Source organism: Aythya marila (genome assembly GCF_965140915.1).
Source record: "Aythya marila genome assembly, chromosome: 3".
In the NCBI taxonomy this organism is placed as follows: Eukaryota; Metazoa; Chordata; class Aves; order Anseriformes; family Anatidae; genus Aythya; species Aythya marila.
In genome coordinates, this window is record NC_139044.1 from 119231812 (window position 1) to 119257512 (window position 25701).

Consider the following 25701-nt stretch of genomic DNA (forward strand, 5'->3'; position numbering starts at 1 on the left):
TGGGATTCATTAAGCAGTGTCACCAGCAGCCTCGGGGAGGCAATCCTTTCCCTCTTGTCTGCACCAGTGAGATCACTGCTGGCATACTGTGTTCAGCTCTGGGTTCCCCAGTACAAGAGAGACTTACTGGAGTCAGTCCAGTGAAAAGCCACAAAGACAAATGAAGGCACTGGAACACCTGTGATGCAAGGAAAGATTACAATCGCTGCACTGCACACCCTGCAAAAAGCCTCAGGTAAGCCTTTCTGTATCGAATGAATTCAGCAGCTGCTTCTAGACCAACACCCAAAGGTTGTTCACTGGTGTGAGAGCACACAGCACAGAACTGAAAGCCTGCAGGCTGCAAAAAGGTGATTCTATCCCAAATGCCTACCTGGAATGGCCCCTACCCCTTGCAGGATTGCCAGGATTGCCTGGAAGTTGTTTGGGACAGTACTGATTGGTCTGGAGCTTAGATGTACGCCAAAATATATTGGTCCCGTAACTGTTCCAGCAGTTAACAGTACAATCACATTCCAGTGCCAATGCCTATATCCTGCTGCTACCTAATTTACCAGCATAGATGCAGCCAGCAGAAACAACCCTTCGTATCTGCCCGATCTGGTTCCACTGCTGCCAGCGGGCCTAACTCCAGGATTCGGTAAAAAAAAACACATGTACTATCGTGCACATATATAGCTCACAATAAACATTAACGCAGCACCAGCTAGAATGTCTACGCAGTGCTGTTTTCTCTCATCTTTTTATCCCGTCGTGACCGAGTATTTCCCTCCCACGCGTGCAATGTTAGCGGTCCCTCCTCGCCGCACACCAAGACTCCCGTTCCTTTCCCGCAGGCACAGAGAAAGAACATTTTGCAGAAGGCGCCGTGGCATTTCCACGCTGGGAGGCTGAGCAGCGGGAGGGAGGCTGCACGCGCTGCCGTGAATGTGAGGGGGCTGCTGTGTGCTGTGAGGTGACAGAGCTGGGCCAGGCTGCCCCAAAGGCTGTGCAGCCTCCTCTGGGGATACCCAAACCCCTGGGATCTCGGGGTGACCCTGCTGGGCAGGGGTGGGCTAGGGATCTCCAGAGCTCCCTGCCAACCCTGGCAATAGAGCTTAGTGATATGGTTTAGTGGAGGAGTTGATAGTGTTAGCTCAGAGGTTGGTCTGGGTGATCTTGGAGGTCTCTTCCAATGTAGATGATTCTGTCATTCTGTGACAATATGCTTCACTGGGCTAAACTGGGCTGCATGGGGCTCAATTGGGCTGCACCGGGCTAAACTGGACCTGTTATACTGGGCTGGGCTGCTCAGGCCTAAATTGGGCTGCAGTGGGCTGTACTGGGTGAAAATGTGCTAAACTGGGCTCTGCTGGCTCAGATGGGCAACATTGGGCTAAACTGGGCCAATTGGCGCTGTGCTTGGCTGCACTGGGCTAAATTGGGCTAAACTGGATTCCACTGGGCTAAACTAGACTAAACTGGGCTGCACTGGGCTAAAATGGGCTACACTGGGCTGAATTGGACCTTTTACACTGGCCTGGGCTGCACAGGCCTAAGTTGGGCTGCAGTGGGCTGTACTGGGCTAAACTGGGCAGCACTGGAGCACTGTGCCCGGCTGTGGGCTCCCCAGCCCCAGGGGAACACGGAGCTGCTGGGGCACATCCAGGGGGGCTGCGGAGGTGCTGAGGGGCCTGGAGCAGCCGCAGCACGAGGCCGGGGGCCGGGCAGCCTGGAGAGGGGATCCCGAGGGGAACCAGGGACCCCCAGAGCCCCCCGCCAGCCCCGGCGCTCGGTGGCTCCGTGACAAGAGCGGCCGGGGCCCTGCCGCCCCGTCACCGCCCACCCGCCTGACTGACTGCACTGACCGCCCCCCCCCCACACACACACTGCGCATGCGCGGGGTCGCTGCGCCCCGCGGGGCCGCTCAAAGCAGCCGCTCCGCGAGCCCGCGGCGGGCGCGCGCAGCCCCGGCGCCTGATTGGCTGAGGGGCAGGTGGGGGACGCGCGGGGCGAGCGCACGCACGTCCGCCGCCGGCGCGGCGTCCCGCCTCCTGATTGGCTCCCGGCCGGCGTTTCGCGGTAGAGGGAGTGGGGCGGGGCTTGCGGGCCTGCCCTCCGATTGGCGGAGAGGGAGGAGGGCGCGGGCTGCGATTGGCGGCGGCGCGCGCGGCCCTGCGGAGGCGTGCCGTGATTGGCTGGGCGCCGCGCGGCGGCCGGGGAGCGCTGGAGCGGGGAGGCTGAGGCGGGCGGGCGGCCCCGGGAGGTGCGTGAGGGGCCGGGGGGGGGGCGGGGAGCGGGGAGCGGGGCCCGAGCCCTGCCCGGGGCCGGCCGCAGCCCCCGGAGCCCCCCGGGACCCTCGCCTCAGGCCCGGCGGTGTTGGGAGCCCGGTTTGTCCTGCTCAGGGCTGGTGCTGGGGGGTCCGTGTGGGTCCTGCTGGGGGCCGGGGGGGTGCGGAGGCTCCGCGGGTGCGTTTGGGCCGCCGACGGCTTCACCTCAGGGGGGTCCGGACGTCACCGGCTGCGTTCGTGGCTCCTGGCTTTGTAAAGAAGTTGAGTGTTGAAAAAAAGCCTGACTTTTTCACAGAACTTTCTTTTTTTTTTTTCTCCTTTTTATTTTTATTTTTTTTTTTTAGGTTGTCCGTAAATGTTCGAAGAAGGAGCTGAGGCCAGGAAAGCGAGAGTTGCCCTGAGAGACTTCTCCACGTAACCCAGGTGTGTGACGGGTCGGGGCTGACCTGCGGCATCGAGCACAGAACCTGATGTGAGGTAGCTGTGGTGCCTGCTCATTCACACTCAAAAATACCAAAGTTTTTCACTTATGACAGGCTTCTGGTGTGAATGAGGGGTTTCCGAGGGGTCACTGACACGCGTGAATGTTCCCGTGTGAGATGCTATGCTGTACTTTAAACAAAAAGGCAGTTACATTGCTTGTGCAACGGATCCCATAGCTGGGGAAGTTGAAACTTAATAAATGTTTTGTGAAGACCCAGGAGAATCTCTGTAGTATGGAGAACACCAGAGTAGCAGTGCCTTCGCCTTTCAGAGGGGACTGGTGAGCTGCCCAGGATGGTCTGGGTGGCACAAGTGTACTTTGAGAGCTGTGTCTGTGCTGCTGGAGGAGGCACGTCAGATAGCATCTGAGCTGTTAAGAGTTTGCTCAATAGCTGTGAGTTGCTGCCCTTTAAAAGTATTTTGAACTTTCAGTTTTCGTTTCTTATTCAGGTTCCTGAAATTGACACTGTACTGTGTGAGCTTCCATGTTCTGAGGCGCTGTCTGTTGTGGCTGCTCAGGCAAAGCATTCTATGTGCCTGGTTCAAAAAGATCAAATCCTCAATACAGGTTGTAGAATTTGAGAAATTGGCCTGAATAATTGTGTTTTATTTTACTCTTTTCTTTTCTTGGGAAGTGTACGTGGTCCTATATTGCTAAATGATATTATAAAGTGCACTTGAAGAAATGGAGGTAACCTAAAAGCAGCAGTTTAAGACAACTGTTTTCTGTTTCCTCTTTTCGAAAGGATATTTTAGATGAGCAGAGAATTTGGATAAAAGGGCGAAATGTTACTGACAAGCCTTTCTTTCTAGGGAAGCTGGAAAGAGGAGAGCTAATCACTATAGGCAGGGTAGCGCAGTTCAAGCAGTGACCTCTCATCAGAACGAGTATTTTGCAGAGGCAATCTATGGTCTGTGCTGCAGTCTGCCCGAAGTTATTTTCCAGACTGTTCGGCTCATGTCATGAGCAAAATCCTTTCTGTGACCCTTGAAGTCTTGCTGTACTTTCACCTGTCCAGGGTGCTGCTCCAGAGCCAGCTTTCCCAGGTGGTTGGGTTGTTGCTTTGGCTGTGTTGCCCCGTTTAAATCTTCCTTGGGTGTCTGCTTCTTGTCATACGCAGGACTTTTGTCTTCGTTGTGTAGCTGCTCAGTGATATACTCCCAGTCTGCAGCTGAGCTCTCCTTCATGACCAGGAAGGGAACTTCCTTTCCAGGTGTTTGGGACTTTTTTTTTTGCCAGGTTTCATCACCTGCTTGTTGTGATCTCACAGTTAGGAGGACAGACCCAGCAGGTCTCTGTGTAAGGACCGTGTGACCCCCATTTACCGATGTCCATTAAAGTTCTTTGCAGGGAATACAGAAGCCACGATTGCATCTAGGCTGCTGCGGGCAGGTCAGCGTCGTCTCAAACTGTTCGTTTGCAGCGGGCTGCCTCCTGCCTTAGGCTGTAGGGTGTTAGAATGGTGAACTCCTTGTATATTGTCTGTGCTGCAGCCAGTGTGTTCAGACTTCTCATTTATCACAGAGTGTAAACATTTCAATAATGATAGAAATTAACGTTAAGTGCTGAATGGTATAGAAAACTTATGAAGAAGCCGTGATGCAAAAAGAAGGGCTTTTGCAGTATCATGAAGAGTTGATAAACATTGAAAAATTATGCTTTTTAATTATATTACCCACTTAGGACCTCAGGGTGGCATTACGAGTACCAGCTTAGAATTTCTGCTAACTATGGTCTTCCGTTACGTGCTGCATGTTGTGGAAGTATATTGACAGTTTTTGGAAAGGGAGAGAATGTCAAGTCTTGAAGTGTAAACCAATGGCTTGAGGAGCAGTTGGCATCATTACACATGAACCACGGTGCACGTGGGTGCAGTACGTTCAGTCTGCGTACCTCAGAGAGTCTGCCTTCATGCAGCTGGTCATTTACAAGCTTTTCTGGGACCTAAATGATGCTTTTCTAATAAAGCTCCTTGCATATAATTCCCTATAACTTTTAAAAGGAAAGGTAACTAATTTAGGTTGGGTATTAGGGGAAGTTCCTTTACTGCAGAGGTTGTGCAGCATGGGAACAAGTCGCCCAGGGAAGTGGTTGAGTCACCGTCCCTGGAGGTCTTCAAGAAATGTGTAGATGTAGAACGTGAGTACTAGGTTACAGGTTGGACTAAATGGTCTTTTTTAGGGGGTCTTTTCCATCCAGAATAGTTCTGTGATTCTGTAGTTCTCTTACTACAGGCTGCTGTGTCTGTGCCATTGTGATCACCGAATAGAAACGGAGGCTACTTCCCTGTAGGCAAGGAGGGCTGGTTCTCAGACTTCCACTCAGAGCACAGCCTGGTTCTCCTGCTATTATCGCTGCTAATTTTTTTTTTTTATCATCTCTGTGGTTTCAGGATTATGCTATTTGGTGATAAGGATTTGAGTTCGTAACATTTGTATTAAGTTAATATTTCATTTTTTTTTCCTGGAGCGCTAAGGAAAAGAAACCATGATTGTATAGCATGTGTTTGATGTAGTGTTTAAACAGGTTTCTACTGATAAACTGTGGCTAAACTTAAATAGTTTCATGGATATTTTCCAGTCCCGTGGACTTTCAAGGCTTACCAGAAAGAACTAAAGTATTTTAACGTCTCAGCTGTGCTGAAGTAATACAGATCTATAAAAGAATACTTACACCAAGGAAGATTTTAGGTGACCTAAATATGGAAGGCATAGTAAGAGACCTTAGAATGCAGTATCAGTTGTGGAATTTTATTTGGCCAATTTCATCTGTTTGAAAATGAGTGGAATTACAATAGCAGATACTTAAACTTTTTGAAATTGAGATATACATATGCAATGTGTGCTGTAGTTATGAAACACTTGAAGTTATACCAGCTATACTGTAAGCATTGACTGTAAATGCAACATTTTTTTTTAGTCTTTATCTGTCTTGCTGCTTTCAAGTGCTGCTTTTTATTTCATTTATGAGGTGGAGGGATGAAGGAGGTTTGTCATAAAGCAAACGGGGGGAAGCTTAGTCCCTATCTTATATTTTCCAAAACAGAAACAGTGACATAGCTGAGATATAAAAGCTCTTAGTTTTTTAGAAGTGAGGGGTAAGAAATGTTGGTGACGTAGAGTTTTACTTGCCTTATTTTATTCCTCCTTTCTTAAAGAAGAATCTTCATTTCTGTTCAAAGTTGGTCAGATTCTGGGGATGTTGAATCATAGGTGATTGAAACAGGATCTAACAGTTCTTTTGCATGTTACAGACACGTACGTCAGAGCAGAAATAGAAGAGCACATAGTGCTGAATATTAAGGACCAAAAATTCTAGAAGGAAATTCTTGAATATAGTCTACCTGAGGAGTTGGATGGAGGCAGGGAAGCAAGGGAAGTTTCCAGTTCTACTCCAGTGTATTCTGGCTTAACGCATGGAGGTCAACTTCTTGTAACACCTGAATAGCCTATGAGGAGAAACCTCGGGCAGCAGTAAATGTTAAAACTTGGCTGGGCAGCAACAGCAGTTAACATACTGTGAACCTGCAGGTGTGTAGCAGAGCGGACAGCAAAGTATGTGGAAGCAGATGTGCTGTGAAGTATGCACATTAAAATGTTTCTCGTCCTGGTCACCTAATGTATGCAGCTAAAAAAATATTTATTTTTAAAATAACGTGGAATTTGAGCAAGCCTGCATGTCTTGAGAGGCCCAACAAGGAGTGCTGAATGGAGCTGCCGGGGTGTGAAGGTTGTGGTGGGGTTGAGTGCAGGAGGTGGGTGTTTCTGGGGCAGGCAGAGTGCCACGTAACAAGCACAACAGCAGTCCTTGAGTTTGTTTGTTTGTGTAACACTTTGCAGTGCTTACAGAATCTTGTCTTTTAATTACAGTTTTTTTTTCAGTAGAACGATCACATCAAAGACATAATGAGGCGGTAGGGAGGCACTGATGGTTTTGACAACTAGTTTGGGGACAGCCAATATTTTTAGACCAAAGTAGGTGCCAGGCGCTTCTGACACTTCAGAAAAAAAAACAGGTTTTCTTATATGTGGTACTATAAATATGTTCACTTTCCTGTTGACCATGACAAATGGCAGATACTCCTTTATAGTCAGTGTGGTACCAGAAATTTACATTCATCTCTGATACTTTCTTAATGACCTGTAACACTTGTTTAACAGATAAAGACAACTTCGTAGATTCATGAGGTTAATGAGGATATCTTTGCAGGCTAAATTAATGCAGGAGATAAAGTGATCCTTATGTGAAGAGTGAAACCTTGGATAAGCTTTTTTTGTATAATCCAGTTGTGGTACCAAAAATAGCCCGTTTCCAGGTGTTTGTCACTGCCTGTTGACTGGAATCGACTATCTCTACAGGTGCACCGAAGGAGCAGTTTGGGACCTTCTCCTTATGGGCTGAAACTTTTAATCTGGAGCACGGGGCAGGAAGGTCTCACGAGTTACTGCGCTGACTGGTGAAGGTGGTAGCAGGCAATAGGAGAGTGGAGGTGGTGATGTACTGCAAGTGGTGTTACCTTCTGATGGGGATGGGCTGGGAGGAGAGCGGTGTTCGTGGTCTCACCCAGCGAGCTGGAGAACAGGGTTAGTTTGCCTTCGGTCAGTGCCTCCTGTGTGTGTTATCCTGCTGGTGCTGCATTCATTGCTCCTCGTGCTCATTCCACTTCTCTAGGTGGGGAGAAAAGGGCAAAATGTAACCGAAAACGTTTCCTAATAAATATTTCATTTTCATGAAGAGGCAATTTCAGGCTTCTCTCCTGCTCCAGTAAGCATTTCTGGGAAGCCGTGCAGGTTAGCAGGGGCTTGTAGGGGTCAGGCTGGGAAAGCCAGGAAGCACAGGCTGCACAAATCCCCTCCAGTGGTGCAAAGAAGGCATCTTCCCTTCCTGAGAGAGAGTTAAACTATTGATTAGGGTACTTCTAACTTCCTACTGCTTGAAAATCATGGGGTAATACTTCATTTATCTTACCCAGCGTTAGCAGTGCTTTATTCTGAGGAAAACATTTTAGCTGCTCAATTCATTTTTGTTTGCGGGCTCACAGTAAGTCTATATAGGTGTCACTTTGAACTCAACCCTCAAAATAACAGGGCGAGTTGTAGAAATCATTTTTGTTCCTCAGGCTTTCTGGCAATAAAGAAGAATACGTGTGATCTCTGGTTAAAGAAAAGCATTTTTGTATTCTGGGCACCTTGAGCCCAACATCCGTGTACACTTCCTTTAACTTGCTGGAAAACGGATTTGACTGTACAATGCATGCTTCAACATGCAGTGTTGTCCTTAACAGCCTGTGGTTTTCCTGTTCCCTGTGCTTAAGGATGCCCTCTTACTAGAACTGCACGTGTATGGATACATGCCTGTAATCTGCCTCGTGTTCTCTTAAAGCTTTCTTTGCTTTTGCAGCTTCAAAAACTTTAACTCAAAAACTTTGCAGTATGTAGGCAACTGATGTTCCACGCTTACTGCTCGCCTCATCAGCCAGTCTTTGGCCTTGCACTGGCCCTGTGAGGTCTTTGGGGCAGGATTGCTCTATTTGTGCAATGCCTGGAACAGCAGTTACACACTTAAGCTGAAGTGTTGTACTGCTTAAATGCGACGGTGACTCAGATGGACTGGAACTCTACCCGGATGGGAGTTTTTTGTATTTTGTCTTAAGGTAATCCAGAGCTGCTTTTTAAAATAGTGTCCAACTTTGGAAAGAAACCCATGATTAAACATTTTTGCGTTCCATCTTTAACTTGGATCTAGTAGAATCTCTGTTTATGAATTTCTTCCTAATTGGGAAGATGAGCTTGCTGGTCTCAGGCCGGGACTCAGACCGGTGCTGTGGTCGTGAATTAAAGCCCTGAGGAGCAGCTGAGCATGTTGCTGCACGCTATGTGCTGTACAAACAAAGCAGATGGCATTTTATGCCTCAAAAATCTTAACAGCTTAAACAGAAGTGGCAAGGCATGGAGTAGGGAGGTGTTTATTTCTTAGCACTGATTTTTCTTCCAAACTTGATTGCCCATTAATTTAAAGGAAATGCACTGTATGATATGTGCATGGGTTTTGATCTGCTGCATTTGTGTGTTTTTGTTTTGTTTTGTTTTGTTTTGTTTTTAAACAAACAAACAACCCCATTGATCTGTAAGTTTGTTTGCAATGAAATGCAATATGAGTTTGGTCTTAATCCAGTGGTTTTTTATTTGTTTTTTTTTACTTACACCCTCCTAGACTGGAGCCAGCTCTGACTTGTGAAGATCTTTGGCAAGCATTTGAGCTTTCTGTTAGGAAACTAGGGACTAGAAGTTATGTACCATTTTTCAAAGATGTTCCGTTACTCATGTTCCTGTAGAAACTGAAGCAACATTTAAAGTATTTTTAATAGTTTTGTGCGCAATTATTGATGGTTTTAATGAACTCTGTTCAGTGATGGGAGCAGCATTTGAAATCTCAGTTAAAGTAGAATAATTATCAGAAAGTTTAAAATACACTTTAAAAAGCTGATGGTTTTGGTCTGTTGGCATAAGCAATTTGTCTTTTTTTTTTCTCTCTGGATTTTGATCCAAATGTGTTAAATATACCCCCTTGAAATAACTTCTACATCTCTTCCATTTTCCTCATGACAGGCGTAGTGGAATGAAGGAATACTTCTGATCATTGCATATATTCATGCTTGCTGATTAAAGTGAGGTCAGACTATGAACCCAGTCAGAATGAAAAATGAAGAAATGAGGAAAAAAGTAGGACAACAGCAGGTGTGCAGATGGACAGCAAGAGGTGAAGGAATGATCAATCCTTGGTTTCTGGTTCAAAGTCTTAGTAAAGCAAAGAGGAAAAAATACTTCAGTATTGTTTTACTGAGGTCAGCCTAGGGTAAGTAAATACAGGCTCCTCTGTACTATACATAAATTCATTTCTAGACTTTAACAAAACCAAGCTATTTAAAATTATTCAAATCAAATGAAGATTGAAGCCGTCGAAATTTAGAAGCCCAAAACGAATGAAGTCCTAAAGCAGATGTGACAGCAATAACTTCTTTCTGCAAGCACAGATATGCCCTAGTTTTTTTATTCAATATCTTCAGCTCAGTGACAGGTTTGTTAAAATCTTCAAAACTAAAGGAACTGACAGGGGATGTAAACTCTTCTTTATAGCACCAGTGAAGGTGGATTCCTTCTAATTAGAAAATTGACAGAAAATTATTAAACTTGTTTCACTGTGTATCTAGCACATTTAGATCAACATACATCCCAGTGTGGTATTCTGATTTTCTTAATTACAAATTTTACTGAACATAAATAAGGATAAATATGATTTTATCCTCACATAGCAACTGCAGTCTTCCTAGCAGTGCTATCAAATATTATTTCTGCTAGTAAAAGGTAACATCAGGAATCTGAACAAACTCAAATTTAATAATTCATAAATAAACTTGTATTTCTCTGTTCTCCTGTTTAGCTGATGAGGATGCATTTCATTATAAACAATGCCTGGAAAAAAACAGTTACCAAATCATAAAATTTTCTTTAGGAGAGGTTGTCTTACAGGTGGAAATACAAGATAAAAAAAATATATCAAGTATTTGAAGACTCCTCCCTCCCACCAAAAAAAAATAAAAGAAAACAACAAACAAGAAAATAGCCACCAGACCTCTCTAGCTAAGACACTGATTGATTTAGTCAGTAAATTAGAATAATCAAGAAGCAGTGAGAAGGTAGGGATGTGGAACCAGGATGGCAGCTTGCAGTCTGCAGTCATAACGGGGTGGGAGATGTGTGTGAGAGGGGCTGGGGGGAACAACGTGTGGCTGTAGCTAGCGCAAGAGCCAGGGCTGCTGCCTTAGCTGAATCAACTATGCAGTCTTCCTCCCACTGATCTGGAAAGAAAAAAAATGTTGTTTAGGCCGTTACCTACAGCTGATGAGCTCCAAGAAGAGCGAAACCTCTTAAAACAGGTCCTGTAGTATTGGCCTAACGCCCTCCCGAGGGGGCTTGCTGGCACTCAGTGTTGTGCCGAGGCTGTGAGCGTGGTCCAGAACCACAGAAACGTACACTAGTGTCATCAGAGGCTGGACCTGTGAAGGCAAATAGAGGAGAAAAACTGTTGTTAGGTTTCACTTTTTTATTTATATCATTAGTTTTTATCCAGCCAGATATAAAAACATAATGCACGCGTGCATTGTAGGAGTGGGAGAGAATTTTTAAAGGTAAAGAAAAGGGAGAACTGCGGAATAGAAGAATGGAATATAAACAAGAAAAGGGGGAAAAAAAAGAATAACAGAAATGTTTGGATTTACTTTTCTATTGAAGATTGATCAGATAGTGACAGTAACAGTAGCAGTTCCCAGCTGTATCAGTATGGAATTTGTTATCTTTCATACTAACTTTGTCATAGAGGTAATTCATGAGGCAATCAGTGTTATTGAAAGAGGGAAGGGATGAATGGATAAAAGAGAACTCTTTTTGAAGGTCTGCACAAAACATCCTACACGATATTTTAGTAAGGTACTTGTTTTGTTCTTACTTTTTTTTTTTTTGCAATGAGTATATACAAATAAGTGATTGCATTGAATGTTTTTTGTTTGTTTGTTTGTTTTTTAGAATATTCAATAAGAATCATGTATAAATATAAGTGGTTTCATTAGTGAATATTGTACTTTAGTGCACATACTTCCTACTAATTCTCAACATTATAAATGTAAATAATAGGCAACTTGAACTAATCCTCCCATAGGTCTTAGTACAATTCTTTCTGTTGTAGTAAAAAAAAAATAATAAATATTATAATACTACACCTCAGTAATTTTTGACAGCCTCTGCCTCACTCTGAATGCCTGGAGACGTCAGCTGAGCACATGCCTGATGACAGCACGAGCTGAAACTGGAGCAGGTTGCGGTTTGCTCTCACTATCTCTGAAGTTAAATCAGTAAATGCGACCCACAGCGTCAGATGCTGGCTTCAGCAGGAACTTCAACACCTTCCTTTCTGGTTTCAACTCCCGCATACATGCCTGTTAAGACTTCTAGACCTCAGTATTAGCACCTCTGCCAACTCATCTGGCAGATAAAAGATAAGCTCTTTGCCAGTAATGGGTTCGTCTTACTGATTTTGTGTTTCCTTTAACAAGGTTTCTGCCTCCTGACGTAAAGCAGAGCTGCGTGCTGTGGAAGCAGCACCACACTCACTTGAAATTCAAGCACTGTGCTGCTATTGCAGGGAGAAAACTCTGACTCAGACTTCAACAGAGCATCTGTGCGCTCTCTTGGAAGTTCTGCCTTTCAAGTCCTCCACCTTTGGTAGATAGAGAGTGTAAATTTAGCCCGTGCTATCAGAGCCAGGACTGATGTGAAGACCAGAACCTGTAGAACATGCTTTTACTTCCAGCTCTCTGTGTTTCTCAGAATCCTTGAAACTTTGGGACACATCCAGCCAGAAGGATTGGCTCTGGCATGCAAATTCAACTGAAGTTGGTCTTAGCAGCCTCTAAGGAAAAAAGGCAGTGGTTGAACATCCTCTTAGTCCTTAAGTGAAACAAGGGCTGTCATAATGCATGTGTCCTCTCCAGATTGCTCAAGGTTACAGAGCAGCTTCTGAGGAAGAAATACGTATGGAAATTATCCAGGACAGATCGTAGAGGCTCACTGTCACATCACCATGACCAGAAGCAGAGCAGGTTATCTGCCCAGACTGCTTTTTAGTTAAAGGACAAACGGGGCATTTTGTGAGAATAGCAATAATGTGACCGTGTCTTCTGGGTCTCGTTAGCAGCAAGCAGGAAAAGACCCACAGGTTGGTTTCATCTCGCAGAATACAGATGTTTAACTTGGAAAACACTGGGGTGAGGAAAGGGGTAGCAAAAGAAAACCAGACTTATGCATTGTCTTACTGTTAAGAATGCATCAGTATGGAGAGGAGGTGAGAAGGACCCCTCTCTTCTGTAAGAGCAAGGTTACGTTCTTGCCCAGAAGAGAAATCCAGCTGGAGTCAGAGATCCATTCCTTGGGGTCTCACTGTTCCCAGGTTAACTCTGTTCTCTCACAATCCTAAACATCACAAATGATAATGACCAGAGGGTGAACGAGGTGTCTGCTGAAGGAAATCATAAAGAATGCAGGCTGATGATTGGGAAGTTTAGGAGGACTCCGTTAGTAGTTGGATTTTGTTTGCTATTTTATTGTCCAGTATAGAGGCATGTAAAATTATGCAGAGAGTTGTCTTTCTCCTTTGACACATGTGCTATGATATATTCAGCATTGTTCTTATAAAGGTCTGATTAACATGCAGGGTAGTTTTAATATGAAATTCCTTCCTGATTTAATTTTCTGAATCAGTGTTGATTCCTGCATGGCTTTTCATCTGGAACTTCCAACTTTTGTAGCAGTTGACACCTTCAGGAAGCATCAGCAGATGTGTGAACAGCAACAGGTCACATGCCTTTTGTTATACTCCATTGTTACAGTGAAACTTAAATTCTGAGTTAACTGTATTTTGGAAGAGCTGTTTTTTCTGCTGCCTGTAGCAGTTGTGATCCTCACCCCTCATCTTTCAGCTGGTTCACATCAAACACTACCGCACGTGTAATGCCTTGCTGCTCCTGGCTGTTCCAGCTAGTCCTGTGCAGAGCTGCAACCCTCAGCTTTGTTTTTACTTCTTGTTCCTCTGTGCTTTCATGTCCTAGGCTTTTCCAGTTCCATCACAGAGCAGTTGGAGTTGGAAGCACCCCTGGTTCTTCTCGTGTTCTTCTCTGGGCATCTGCTTTGGGCTCCTCTTGGAGACACGACACTGCTTTGGCAAGCTGGCTTTGGCCCTATTGGAAGCTTTTATTTTCTCATTAGAACAGTAATAAAATGATTAATGCTTTTAAGTGTGACCAAGTATATTTCTTCATCCAAGCCCCTTTAATCATTTTATCTGGATTTTCTGTTACTGCCGTCCAACAAGTTGATCAGGGTTACTGTTCCGGAAGGCTTCGGGTCAAAAGCTGAAGTTCTGTGACAGAATAAGAATGGTTCTATTGACCAGATGTTTAGAATTATTACAGAATTACATGGTCAAGTTTCATTGACCACGTTTCGACCACATCTGAAAAATCTGCACATGATTAGTTCCTGAGCTGTGGTCAGTCGGGCTGTGTTAATCATAGTTAATGTTTATTTGAGCACATTCTGAGCATGGAGAGGCCAGTTTGCTTGTTCACGTCCCATTTCAAGGGCATCACTGGGCAGATGAGACACTTTTGCTTTGCAGAGAGAATAAAGGATAGTGCTAGCTCCTTTAAAAGCGTGCGTCCTGGTCAGCATCACTAATCTGGGTGTGAATTACGTAGGGCACTGTTCCGTAGCCGTGGTCGATGCAGCCTGAATGACCTCGTAAAAAAATAATAAAAAAAAACCATATCCTGATAAGTGCAAAGCAATGCAGCCTCTGTAGGGTTGGTATTACGGAAATGTCATGGTTTCATGTGTACACGCTACCAAACAGCACCACAATTAATTGCAGCACTCAATGCAACGTGCAGCCTTAGCCCAAGGACTGGCAGATGTTAACGGTATCGTGATGGTTTTTTGCTCTTGCAGAAGATTCAAGTGGTATTGTGCCTTATGTCTTCATAAAATAGTCTTTACTAAAAACAGTTTAAAAGACCAAGTAATTAATCCACCCCTCGGAGTCCATCTGTTGTGTAGAGAGGTGCTAGCGTTTGAGAGAGAGCTGCTTACTGGTGCAGTCGCTGGCCTTCAAGATGATGCGCGTATTTCATGGGATGAGGAAGTAAAGGGATATTAGTACTGAAAAACTGCTCTTAGGCTTGGGGCAGTGTGTGAGGGTAGCAGGAATATGTGGGTGAACACGGTGAATCCCATAGGCACTGTTTCCTGGAGTTTGGCTTTTGGAACGCGTGGCGAAGAGCCTTGGTTGAGAAGACAAGACGCTGATTTTGCAGATGCCCATTTAACTTAATGACATGAATTTATTGAGAGGAGTCTGAAAATGGAACTCTTACATGTACAAAAAAAGGCCATTGTTTTTTTTTGTTTTTTTTTTTTTGTTTTTTCCTTGAAAGCAAACAAAAAACCAGGAACACATAGGTTGAGTCTGTGATTTTTCTCAAGTCAGAAACATAACAAAGTAGTGTATTGCAGGTTACATTACACAACCAAGCAGCTATTTTCATTTTATGAACTGGTAAGGGTAAAGGTTTTGGTGGCTTCCAAGACGAATATATGCTGAGATCTTTATTGGAAAATAATTAACAGGCATTGGAGGACTACTGAGGGAAGCTGTTAATCAGGGAGTGTGTATTAAGTGCCAAGATGCGACTTTCTGTTCCTCGGTTGACATTTAAGCCTAATGAAATCTGTCCTGCCATGCTGCACGAGGATGAGCTGGCGATCTCCCTAAGAGCTGGATTCTGGTGCGATTGTAGAATGATTGGTGTTTTCTTTTATTTATTCATATATATAGATGCATATATGCGTATATATATTCATTTTAAAAACATTTAATTAGTTGGTGAATCGGGTAATGAAAGAATAATGTAATGTAGTAATTTTGAGTGAAAATTTGCACCAATGCTTAATTTAGTCACTTATTTTCGTGCCGCAGTTGATTGAAGTTCAGTATTTGTCTTTTAGGGCTATAGAACGAAATAAGCTGTAGGAGGTACTAAATTGTCCTGTGCCTCCTTACCTTGTGGTGTAAGTTGCACTATTCTGATGTTGTATCTTTAACCCATTTTCCTAAGACTGTGAGGACTTTGTTTTGGGCTGGAGGTGTCAAAGTTAAATGAATCCTTACAAGTTCAAGGGAGAGGAATGCAGCGTGCCTTCTCCTGATGAACACCAGAGCCTAAGCTGCGGATCTGTAGGGCTCAGCCGCTCGTAGAGAGGTCTGTCTTGCTTTGGGTTTTGCAGACAAGATCTCTGAACTTTCTAGGACTTTGCATAATATTGCTATGTATTTGTATGCAAGGTGTTAAAAAGCACGAAGCAGTTTTCTCTGCTGTGGAATGCTGTAGTTACGGACAGATGACTGTTTCTTTCTACTGGTCTCACTTACCAAATATACCCAAACTATTTCAGTTGAGGAATGAAATAATACTGTTTGCAGTAAGTTGCTCTTGTAACAAATTCTAGCACAAACAGTGTTTGCGATTTTTGTCTTCAGAATGATTGAGGAGAGTGGGAAGAGGAGGAGGACAATGGCGGAGAAGAGACAGCTGTTCATGGAAATGAGTAAGTATGAAATTTGAAGATAATATCATTTATTCTTTACCGAGAGCTTCATTTTTAGAATTTTACCAGGTCATTTACATCTTGTTTCCACAAGACCACTGCCTCATCCAGTGAAAATCATTCTGGGTGCTGGTGAAGAGGAGAGCACAAGAGGTGGGTCACAGCTGCCTAAAGAGTCACACATTCCTAGGTTATGCAGAGCTCTTTTTTAGGGAACATTCATGTTTCCTGTATATGGTGATTTCTGAATCTGGTTTGTGGACAGCTACTAAAATAAATAATGACAAAAAGGTCATCTTTTACCTTAAATTGTACCACAACATTAGTGTGGCTTGGAAGTGAAACGGTTTGAGGGTTTCAGGGGGTTGTTTTTTGTTTGGGACCATTCTCTGAAAGATAGGCTGTGATTGTTGCTACAAATCAAGTGCCTGTCTAGAGATAATCTAGATTCAAGGAATGAGACATAGCCTTTGTAGGTATGAGCAGTTAGATGTAAAAGCTTCTACGTTTGCGTGTCATCATATTATTTTACTTTCCTATTGAAACACGGGACTGAATGAAACTCCTAGGTTAGGCAAGCACATCCTGTAATCCCAAATATAGGCTGATGAGTGTCTGTCTTAAAACAAGTTGTATGTTAGTGCTACTATTTTTTTTGGAGGATTTCCAGAGCATCGTTCTTACCGTGGTTGTAAGTGTCTTATAATTTCAAGAGCAATTTAATTCTTGGCTAATTTATATCTGCTTCCTTTCATGTGAGGGCTGTCTCGTACACTATTTCTCCCCACCTTCCCAGCTGGGTTTGGGTTTGTAGTCATTTCCCTCTGTGGCTTGTTCAGCAGAGGGCACAAGCTTCAGTCTCCCTGCTCTACACCTCATCTCCTTCTCTGCCTCTGCTCAGTTCTACTTCAGCAAAGATGACTGCAATTGTACGCGATATCCCAGGTGAAATCTCATTTTAGGATCTTGTAAACTGATAATAGCACTTCACTACTGGAAAAGCTTTGGCTGATACGCTGGAGTATCACATTTATCTTTTATCTTCAGAGTGTTGTCGGCTTGCCATCGCTTAGGAACAGCTAGGTGTGTTCCTACAGATAGTGGCGTCTTGTTAGTAACCACCCATGGCCATACGTTTTTTTCTTCGATACTAATTTGATGAAGAGCCTGTTAATCCAGTCCTCAGTCATCTGATTCTTACTTTGATATTCTAATGACCTTGCAAATTGATACCTTTATAGCTACTTTAGCAAAAGATTTCTTCTGAAGCACCCATAATGTCTGGCTAGAGTGCTGTCTTCAAAGAGTTCCCCTGGCAGCTTTATTTGTGGCTGTTATTCAACAGGAAACTGACCTGCTAGTTCTTAGCTTTGGCTAAATTGCTAACGAAAATATTCAGACTTCTTCTGATTGTGTACTAGATATATAAATAATCAGAAGAATGATCTGTTCTAAGGCGTTTTTTTTGTTTTTTGCAGCTCTGGTTCTTGCTGGCTTTTATCAGTGAAAGTGCTGGTGTATGGGCACATTGAACAGCCTTTCTCTGTAAAGCTTTTTAACATGTCAGATGAGAAATCTAACGTTTTGAGCTTCATCTGTCCCTTGATGGAATATTTCTCCGTGAAGGCGAATGCATAAATGTTTTCCTCTGGATGAGCTTTTCATATTGCGATGTGCAAAATCGATGCTTTCAGCGATCGTTTGTTGTAGATCAACGTGCAGGTGTGTAGGTGGCTGCTCATGGGAGACAAAAGTAGATCTGATGGCATTCACCCACGTTGGACGTGCTGCCCCAGGATGTGCTTGTTTTATAGTACTTGCGGAGCTGTGTAACGGGCCACAACTCTGTGCAGGCTGTTCTCATTTGTCTCACCTGCAGAATACACACGGGAGGGTGTAAAGAAGACAGATCCAGACCTGTGGCAGGATACAAGGCAGGGGGCACAAACTGAAAAACAGCAGGTTCCTTCTGAATCCGAGGAGAAAAACAGTTTTACTCTGGGTGTGGTTGAGCCCTGGAAGAGGCTGCTCAGGGAGGTCTGCAGCGTCCACCCTGCAGATGGTTGGAACACAGCTGAACGGTGTCTGGGGCAGATTTCTGTAGCTGACACTACTTGAGGGGGAAGGTTGGACCAAATGGTCTCCAGTTGTCCCTTCCAGCCACAACTGTTCTGGGATTCTGAGCTTAATTGTCTCGAAAACACATCCTAGTCTATCTTCGGGTTGTTTAGAAGAGTGACCTTGTTGAAGCTTGTGACGCAGGAAGAGAGGGACAGAAAATGGACTTTTTTTTTGTTTTTGCATATAGCTGTTAAATAACCTTTTCATTTATGTATTTGTCTTGAGAGGGAGTGGTGAGCCTCCAAGTCCCAAGAGCCATCAAAGCTGTAAGGGCTGGAAGTGAGGCTGAAAGCTGATCAAGCTGTACTGCACATGTACCTGTGATATGGGGTGCAAGGCTAGCCAAGGACTGGACAAATAAATATTTCTGCTAGACTAAGCATGTTTTGAAGGCTCCTGGTCTGTTCCAGTGCTTTCTGTCTGTTGAAAGGTAGACACAGGCACCCTACTTGAGAGTTTTTTAAGGATATTGCTTAAGAAGCACAAAATCAGTTACTTTGTTCTAGTCTTGAATCAGAATACTTCACTTTAAGTTATTTGGCCAGATACTTTCCTGAAATGTAGCAGATGTTAGATTCTGTAGACCGTACAGTGAAATCATCCAGGAATGTTTGTTGCACCTCACTGTCATGCAGATGCTCCTCAGGTGCTGGCTGGTCCAGTGCCACTCTTGGGCAAGCTGCCATGGGGAGCCTTGGATTGGGAACTTGGTCATTGTCCTCACTGATTTTACAAATCTTCTCACCTCATTCCTTGGTGATGAAAAGAAACAATCCTTTCACAGTGGCTTCAAGACAGAGGACAGGTCTGTGCGAGGCCAAGCAGATGCTTTGACACTGTATTTGCAAATTTGTCATGAAATACCGGAAAGGCAAGGAGACTGTATTTTTGAAATTTGCAACTGTGAGTCAGTGGGTGCAAACACAAAGGTAATTCAAATGAGGTGTTTGCAAGTTGGTTTCTGAATTCAGAGTGCTGTAGGAGTGAATAAGTTATCACCTTTGAGCACCGCCCCTGATACAGCAGCCAGATACCTACTTCATCAGGATGTGGGTTTGTTGTTGTTGTTGTTTTTAAGTGTCTTTTAGAAGCCTAGATTGTATGAGTCACAGTTTTCTCCATTTCTCAGTTCTGTACTCATCTAGGTTGTGACTTCTGAGAGAAGCCTGAAAGACTACAGCAGATCTTTCTTTCATGCACTCCCGTGAGAAAACAAGAGGTGCAGGATCAATGTGCATCCAAACCCCTGCCCACGTGCAACTGGATTGTTTCACTTCACCTTAGAACTCCATTGATTATAGGGCATAGCCACAAATGCTGTTGAACTGTGAGCCCATTTAAAGGCATTTCTGTTTATGATTAATGGGATTTTCAAGCCTTAGACTGTTGGCTGCTTCCAAATTAAAAATGATCAATACCAGACTTTAGACCAGTATCATTTATCATCCCCACATCATTTATCATCTTATTTGATTGTAGAACCCTAGAATGGTTTGGGATGGAAGGGACCTCAAAGATCATCAACTTCCAACCCCCCTACCGTGGGCAGGGACCCCTACTCCCAGCCCAGGCTGCCCCCAGCCCCATCCAGCTTGGCCTTGGGCACTGCCAGGGCTGGGGCACCCACAGCTCCTCTGATGAGGACAGGAGATGAGCAGATCTGCTCAGTCTTTGGCAAAGGGTTAGTACATGTAAAACTTTCTGGAATTGCTCAAGTTTGTGACATTCAGAGTAACTGCAGTGCTGGCTGGAACTGGTAGCTGTGGTACAGGCTGGTGATAGGTTATAGCGTTCAAATCTTTCGTGATGTGGTATTGTTTGAAGGTATAATCGTGCTTTTAAATGTCTCGAAGTGGGAGGTTGGTGGTGAGGAAAGGATCCTCTCTTCTATGCTTTTTCTTCTGCTTCTTACCTTATTTGGATCTATTTGAGAGAAGAAAAGCATTCTCCTGGTGGGGCTGCAATGCAGATGGTGGTAGGAGTATCCACCCCCCTTTTCTTTCTCTTCTCTCTTTTGTGTACATGCCTTCCAACATCAGTGCAGTCCTCTTCCTTACACGCTTGCAACTTGATGGATTTATTGCTTCCATTTAGGGACTTCAGAGTTCTCCTGTCAGTCTCACACTTACCTCAGTTCTAATACGCTGTTGAAAATGACTTCTTCCTGAAATACCTCGTGAAAATCTTTGTCATGGGTACGTGACAAAGATGATGTATGTGAAGAAACAGTCATGCCATTTTTGAAGTAATCAAATAAGCTGAATGTCATAGAGGAAAGAAAAACACAAACTTTTTTTTATCCTTAGGGGCACAGAATTTTGATGTCATCAGACTTTCAACGTATCGAACAGCCTGTAAACTGCGGTTTGTACAAAAAAGATGTAATCGTAAGTTATAATTACTCTTTATCTTCATAAATTTTTCATGCATGATGGTTTCGAATATTCTACCCATATGAAATTCAAGTATAGCAAGAATAATCATCAATGGTAGTTGTTAACTTAAAAATAAATAGAGATTAAATGTACAATTAAAAAGAGGCAGTGATTTTTGACTGATACTCTGGTTTCTTCAGCTTTAGTCTCTAATGTTTAAAAAACAAAACTATAATTATGGGCCAGATTGACATATTTCAGTTGCCCTAAGTGTTGTCTGCAGACAGTCTCAAGCTGTTTTAGCTCCTGTTCCACCGTGGTGTAGCACAAGCCAGCAGACAGCTAGATGCAGGTATGAGTTTGGTGATGTGTAAGATGGTCACTAGCATGAAAGTCTCCAAGATTTGACTGTGGTGGCAGGCAGTGTAGTAGCCTTAAAGAATTAAGTTCGCACCACACTAGTCACTGTATGTTTTCTTATTCTGTTCTGTAGTCCTTCTACCTTAAACAGGTCACCAAAGTGAAGATTAATCTGAGGGTCAGTAGGTGATGCTACTTTGTGCTCTATTCCTTTGTTGAACCAGACCAAGCAAAAAGCTTGACGGACTAATGGACTCAGGAGTAGCTCCCTCCTTCCCGCGGCTACGACGTGGAATTGGCGTGGCAGAGGGCAGGAGAACGGCTGGGGAGTCCAGTGGAGGATGTGTGCAGCTGTAGAATGAAGATCCCTCGTAGCGCAGCTGAGCCAGGGATATGTCTCTGTTAGGGCTGCTGTAGCAGTAACTGCAGTGCCTTTAGTTTGATGGGTTGCAACTTCTTCATTCCTTTGGAAAAGTGTTAGTTCTTGTCTATAATGAATGCTTTTGAATTCAAAATACCTCTTAATTGGTAGTAAGGTATTAAGATAAGGTAATCATAGTGCATTACACACTTAGTGCCCAATTCACTGATGCCACACTTATGCCTTGAGTAACCCTTGATCCACACGTATGTACAGATGAGACCGTGCGTTTATGTTGTTCATCTGGACTGTGCAGTGATCCACAGGCATATGTTTGGTGTGAATACTTAGTTTGATTTTTATTGCTGTGGATTTTTATGTGAGAAATAAAAAGAGTGTTTTTACCTAAGAAATGTTAAAGGTGAGGCTTACATTAAACCCTTTCTACAAGGTAATAAAGATAACGAAGAAAATACGAAGTTAGCAGATAAATCTGTCCTTTGTAACTGTTGGATCATGCTCAGTGTGAACTGATGCTCAGTGTGAACTGCTGATCCTTAGACATCTTATCCCACTATCATGCATACCTTTTAAGCTGTGAACTATTTTAAAACATTTTTAATGTGGTTCTGCAGATCACTTAGTGTGGTTTTGTAAAACTATTTGACTACAAAGTTAACATTTAGATGCGCTAAGATACAGCGGGATAATTTAGGGACACACTTTGGAGTTCCAGATGTATGTTTACAAAGTGTTATGCTCTAGACTTGGCACCCAGATAATCTGGGAACAGTTGTAGTTTAACTGGAACATCAAGTTCCTCCTTCAGCACTGAACTGCTAGTTAACATGGGGATGTTGAAAATTATTGGAACCAGTTTATAGTGGATTTTGAATATGGCTGATGTCTTTCTGAAATGAAAATGGCCACAAGGACTTTGGGCACTGCTCTGTTGCTTAACACTAGCTGACGCTAACTCTGAGTATTGAGACTGTCTCTCACTTTGAATATGAAAACATAATGGTTAATTCCAAAACAGAAGCTAACGCAGTATTCAGAAACAGTACCATAAAAGTAAGCTTGTATGCATAACAGAACAGAAGTTAATTTTTTTTCCTTTATTTTTAGTTCATCTTGTTGATATCTGGAATATGATTGAAGCCTTCCGAGATAATGGCCTTAACACTTTGGATCATAACACAGAGATCAACGTGTCTCGACTAGAAACAATCATTTCATCCATCTACTACCAGCTAAACAAACGCCTTCCTTCTACTCACCAAATCAGTGTAGAGCAATCCATCAGCCTTCTCCTCAACTTCATGATAGCAGCATATGACAGGCTAGTAACTCCTCTAGTTGTACTCTTAAACTAATTTTCTCTTTTAGTTAGGTGAATGAAGCCAGCAACTGCATGAGTCTCTGACAAACTGTCTGCATGCTATTTCTTTATTTCATGAAAATGTGTGTTGCGCGCTCACACTTAATATCATAGTAGTGCCTGCAGAGATTTACATTGCCACAGCAGCAATGCTTTGTCTTAAAATGTGCTTTCTTGAGAAAGATGAGTTAGTGCTTTCTGGAACTTGCAGGGTGCTGTGAGCCAGGTATCTGAACTGAAATGCAACTGTGTTCTGTGGACTGTGATGAACTTGATGTGAACTTCATGGTGGTGTAGCAATGTTTTAAAAAGTGAACTTGTTTTGTAGAACCTGGATCAACAAGACCATTTAATAACGCTGCCTTGTTTTGACACTCAGCTTGGATCCTGTTATACATTATTTGACCCCATACACACTAATTCTCATTTGTTGGCTGGAAGAAGCTTGGTTTCCTGTTCAGAGTGCTGCCTAGGCACTTCGTTGTGTCCAATTGTATGAGTTTCTTCTGCAGCCTCTTTTCTTCAGGGGTTGGTTTGCTAATCTTCTTGACTATAAGTTATTTCTGTGGGTACTTTGAATAGCAACTGCAAATCTTTCACTGTTGTTTAGCACTTCCTATGCTTATTTTCTGATCTTTCTCACAGTCAGCTATTATTTCTGTCTCATCTTTCTTTTGCTTTTGCACTCCCTTCAAGCAGTAGAGAAGTACTTGTGGCTAGGAAGTTGACACAGAGACTAAGGAGTTCTACCCGAAACAACCTGGACCACTGAATGTGCCAAATAGTTGTTCTGTTCATAATGTCCAGGCTTTGATCCATTGATATGACCTCTTCTTAAGGTCACTGAAGAGAAGGTAGGTTTCCACCACAAAAGAAGTCCGAGACTTCAGAACAGTTGCTACCTCACTAAGGACAGTTAAAAACAACACAGCTCAGAGCAGGAGTACTGCTGTGACAGCAGAATCAAACCTGTGTTTTTCTCTGTTGTCTCATTTCATGTTAATTGCAAGAGGTGTTATAACTGATGAGTTGTGATTCTGAGACAGATCACAGTGGAAATGTAGAATTTAAAATAGAAATGGTTATGTTTTGGTGGACACACTCAAAAGATTGAGGCTTTAGTGAGAGCTTTGTCTTGCCCCTGCCCCTAACCTTGCAAGTTTGACCTTGTCTGCAGCCCAAGCAGTGCCCTTGTTCCCAGCACACTACAACAGCTTCTGTTGAGCTTCCTCTGTCTGGCGTGTGGGGCTGAGAGAAGCTGTGATGCTGCACTGCATTGTGCTATAGCAGAGCCAAGAATAAGATGAGAGGCAGGCTGAGGCCCCTCTGCAGCAGCCATCATGGCAGACACGTATTTTATAAAAATATACACATCTGCACTGGAATTGCATCGTTGGGGTAGCTGCATGGAAGTTTGAATCCACGTAGCCCAGTAGTTTCTTACAACGCAGTACTGGTGGTAACATCACAGGGCAGTATTAGCACTCCACCAAACAGGGATGTGAATCAGAGATATGATGCGTGTCTTTCCCATGGAGCTATTTAAGTTAGAGCTGATGTTAGGTAAGTATGAAAAATCTGTATAATGAACTATTCACTGACCCCCAGAACAACACTGATCATGGTGCAGAGCTGATGGTTCATACTGCCTACGATGGTGAGTTGGGCAGAGGAATAACTTTGCTATGATGTTCTTGCTGCTTTCTCCTACAGAGCTTTACATACGGGTGTTTGATGGTGCTGGTAGCTTATTCCAGTCTTGTTTTTCTTAATAGCATTCTGCAGCTTTCCAAAGTCCCCGACCCCAGAGTAGTGGCTCATTCCCTGACTCCATTTGGTGGCTTCAGGGTCTCGTGTCAGCAGTCCTAGAAATCGCATTCAGTTTAACAGCAAGCTTAGTCACTCCAACTTCTGTTTTTCTCTTTATACTGGAGGTAACAAACAACACCGTGTGCAGGTAATGAAGCAGTGTGCAGGAAGGGGGAGGGAGAGGCTGGCCAACAGTCAGGTGAGGAGTTGAGCTGGAAAGCAGAGAGTGCAGAGTGATGTGATCAGGAGGGACCTTGCAGCACAGCAGAGCTGGAGGGGGCTCCCTCATGTGCATCGGGAAGCGCCTGCAGATCAGCTCTGTGAGCACAGCTCTGATGCCTCTTCTGGGACATCGCCACCTCCGGATGCCTCTGAAATGGCTGCATGCTACGGCACGTGGCGTGGGGAGCGGAGAGAAGGGGTTGCAAGTCTGAGTCCTCTCCTGAGGATGCATTGGGAGAGCCAACGTGAGTGGAGCACTGTGAGGGGTGGTACGGGCCCACCAGGAGATGCCCCCCGTATGTGTGGAGCCCTGCTGGTGGTGGGCCAGGAGCCAGCTGGGGTAGGCCAGCATGAAGGGCATCGCTGCTCCAGTTGCACCCCCTCCAGTTAGGAAGAAGTGGGGTGGGAGGATTTCTTCAGGAGGCTGGAAGAGGCTTCCTACACAGGCCCAGTCTTTTTTGAACAAGTCCCCCAGTCCTGTTCGCTATCCTGAGAACTCCTGGATGTTGCAGGAGTTCCAAAATTACACTGGAAGTTCTGTCCTTTTTCCATTTGATAGGAAATTCAGCAGGTCGAGTAGCATTGTTCCAAAAATCCATTTAGGCATTGGCAATGAGTTAATAACTACGTCTCTCTACCACGTTGCAGGGGGAGGAATTTTTTGTTCTCAATTAATAAACAGAATGTCAGCAGAAGCAGGCCTAATACCTGAAATATCTCACTGAAGGCACCGTGTGATATTTTTCAAGGATAAAATTTTGTCCTGTGAGGACATATTGATGCCTTTACTCACTTTTTTTTTCCTGAAAATTAATTCAAAGCTGAACTCTGTTGTGAGAGGAGGAGTGTCTATTAAAAAGAAAAGGGAGGGAGGAGTTGAGACATGAAAGAAATTTGAGTTAGGTACCAAGATTTGCTTGGACAAGACTGATGGTCAAGGCTTCAAAATAATGAAATAATGGATCTTTTCAGACTTCTGATATAGGTGTAGTAAAGTCTTGTTTTCTTCTATTTGGCATAGAGCTGACTTACTCCTTTGAGGAAACTACCTAAGAGAAAAGACAGAAATGAAGTGGAATAGCTGAGTCCTTTACCTTGTCACTA

The 25701-nt window shown here is 43.8% G+C and overlaps 1 protein-coding gene across 9 annotated transcripts in view; it reads left to right on the forward strand.

The window, feature by feature from the left end:
- The first annotated feature begins 2215 nt into the window (after positions 1-2215).
- Positions 2216-25701, forward strand: part of DTNB (dystrobrevin beta) — a 197681-nt gene continuing 174195 nt past the window's right edge. For 7 of the 9 annotated variants that reach the window (XM_082757277.1, XM_082757279.1, XM_082757280.1 and 4 more), the window contains exons 1-5: positions 2216-2245; positions 2615-2693; positions 15901-15968; positions 20396-20476; positions 22314-22527. In XM_082757277.1, coding sequence (XP_082613403.1) covers positions 15902-15968; positions 20396-20476; positions 22314-22527 — 362 coding nt within the window. In that variant the 5' untranslated portion in view covers positions 2216-2245; positions 2615-2693; position 15901. Of the gene's footprint in view, positions 2246-2360; positions 2400-2614; positions 2694-15900; positions 15969-20395; positions 20477-22313; positions 22528-25701 lie in introns of those variants that run through there. The other 2 variants (XM_082757278.1, XM_082757283.1) reach the window with 2 other exon arrangements.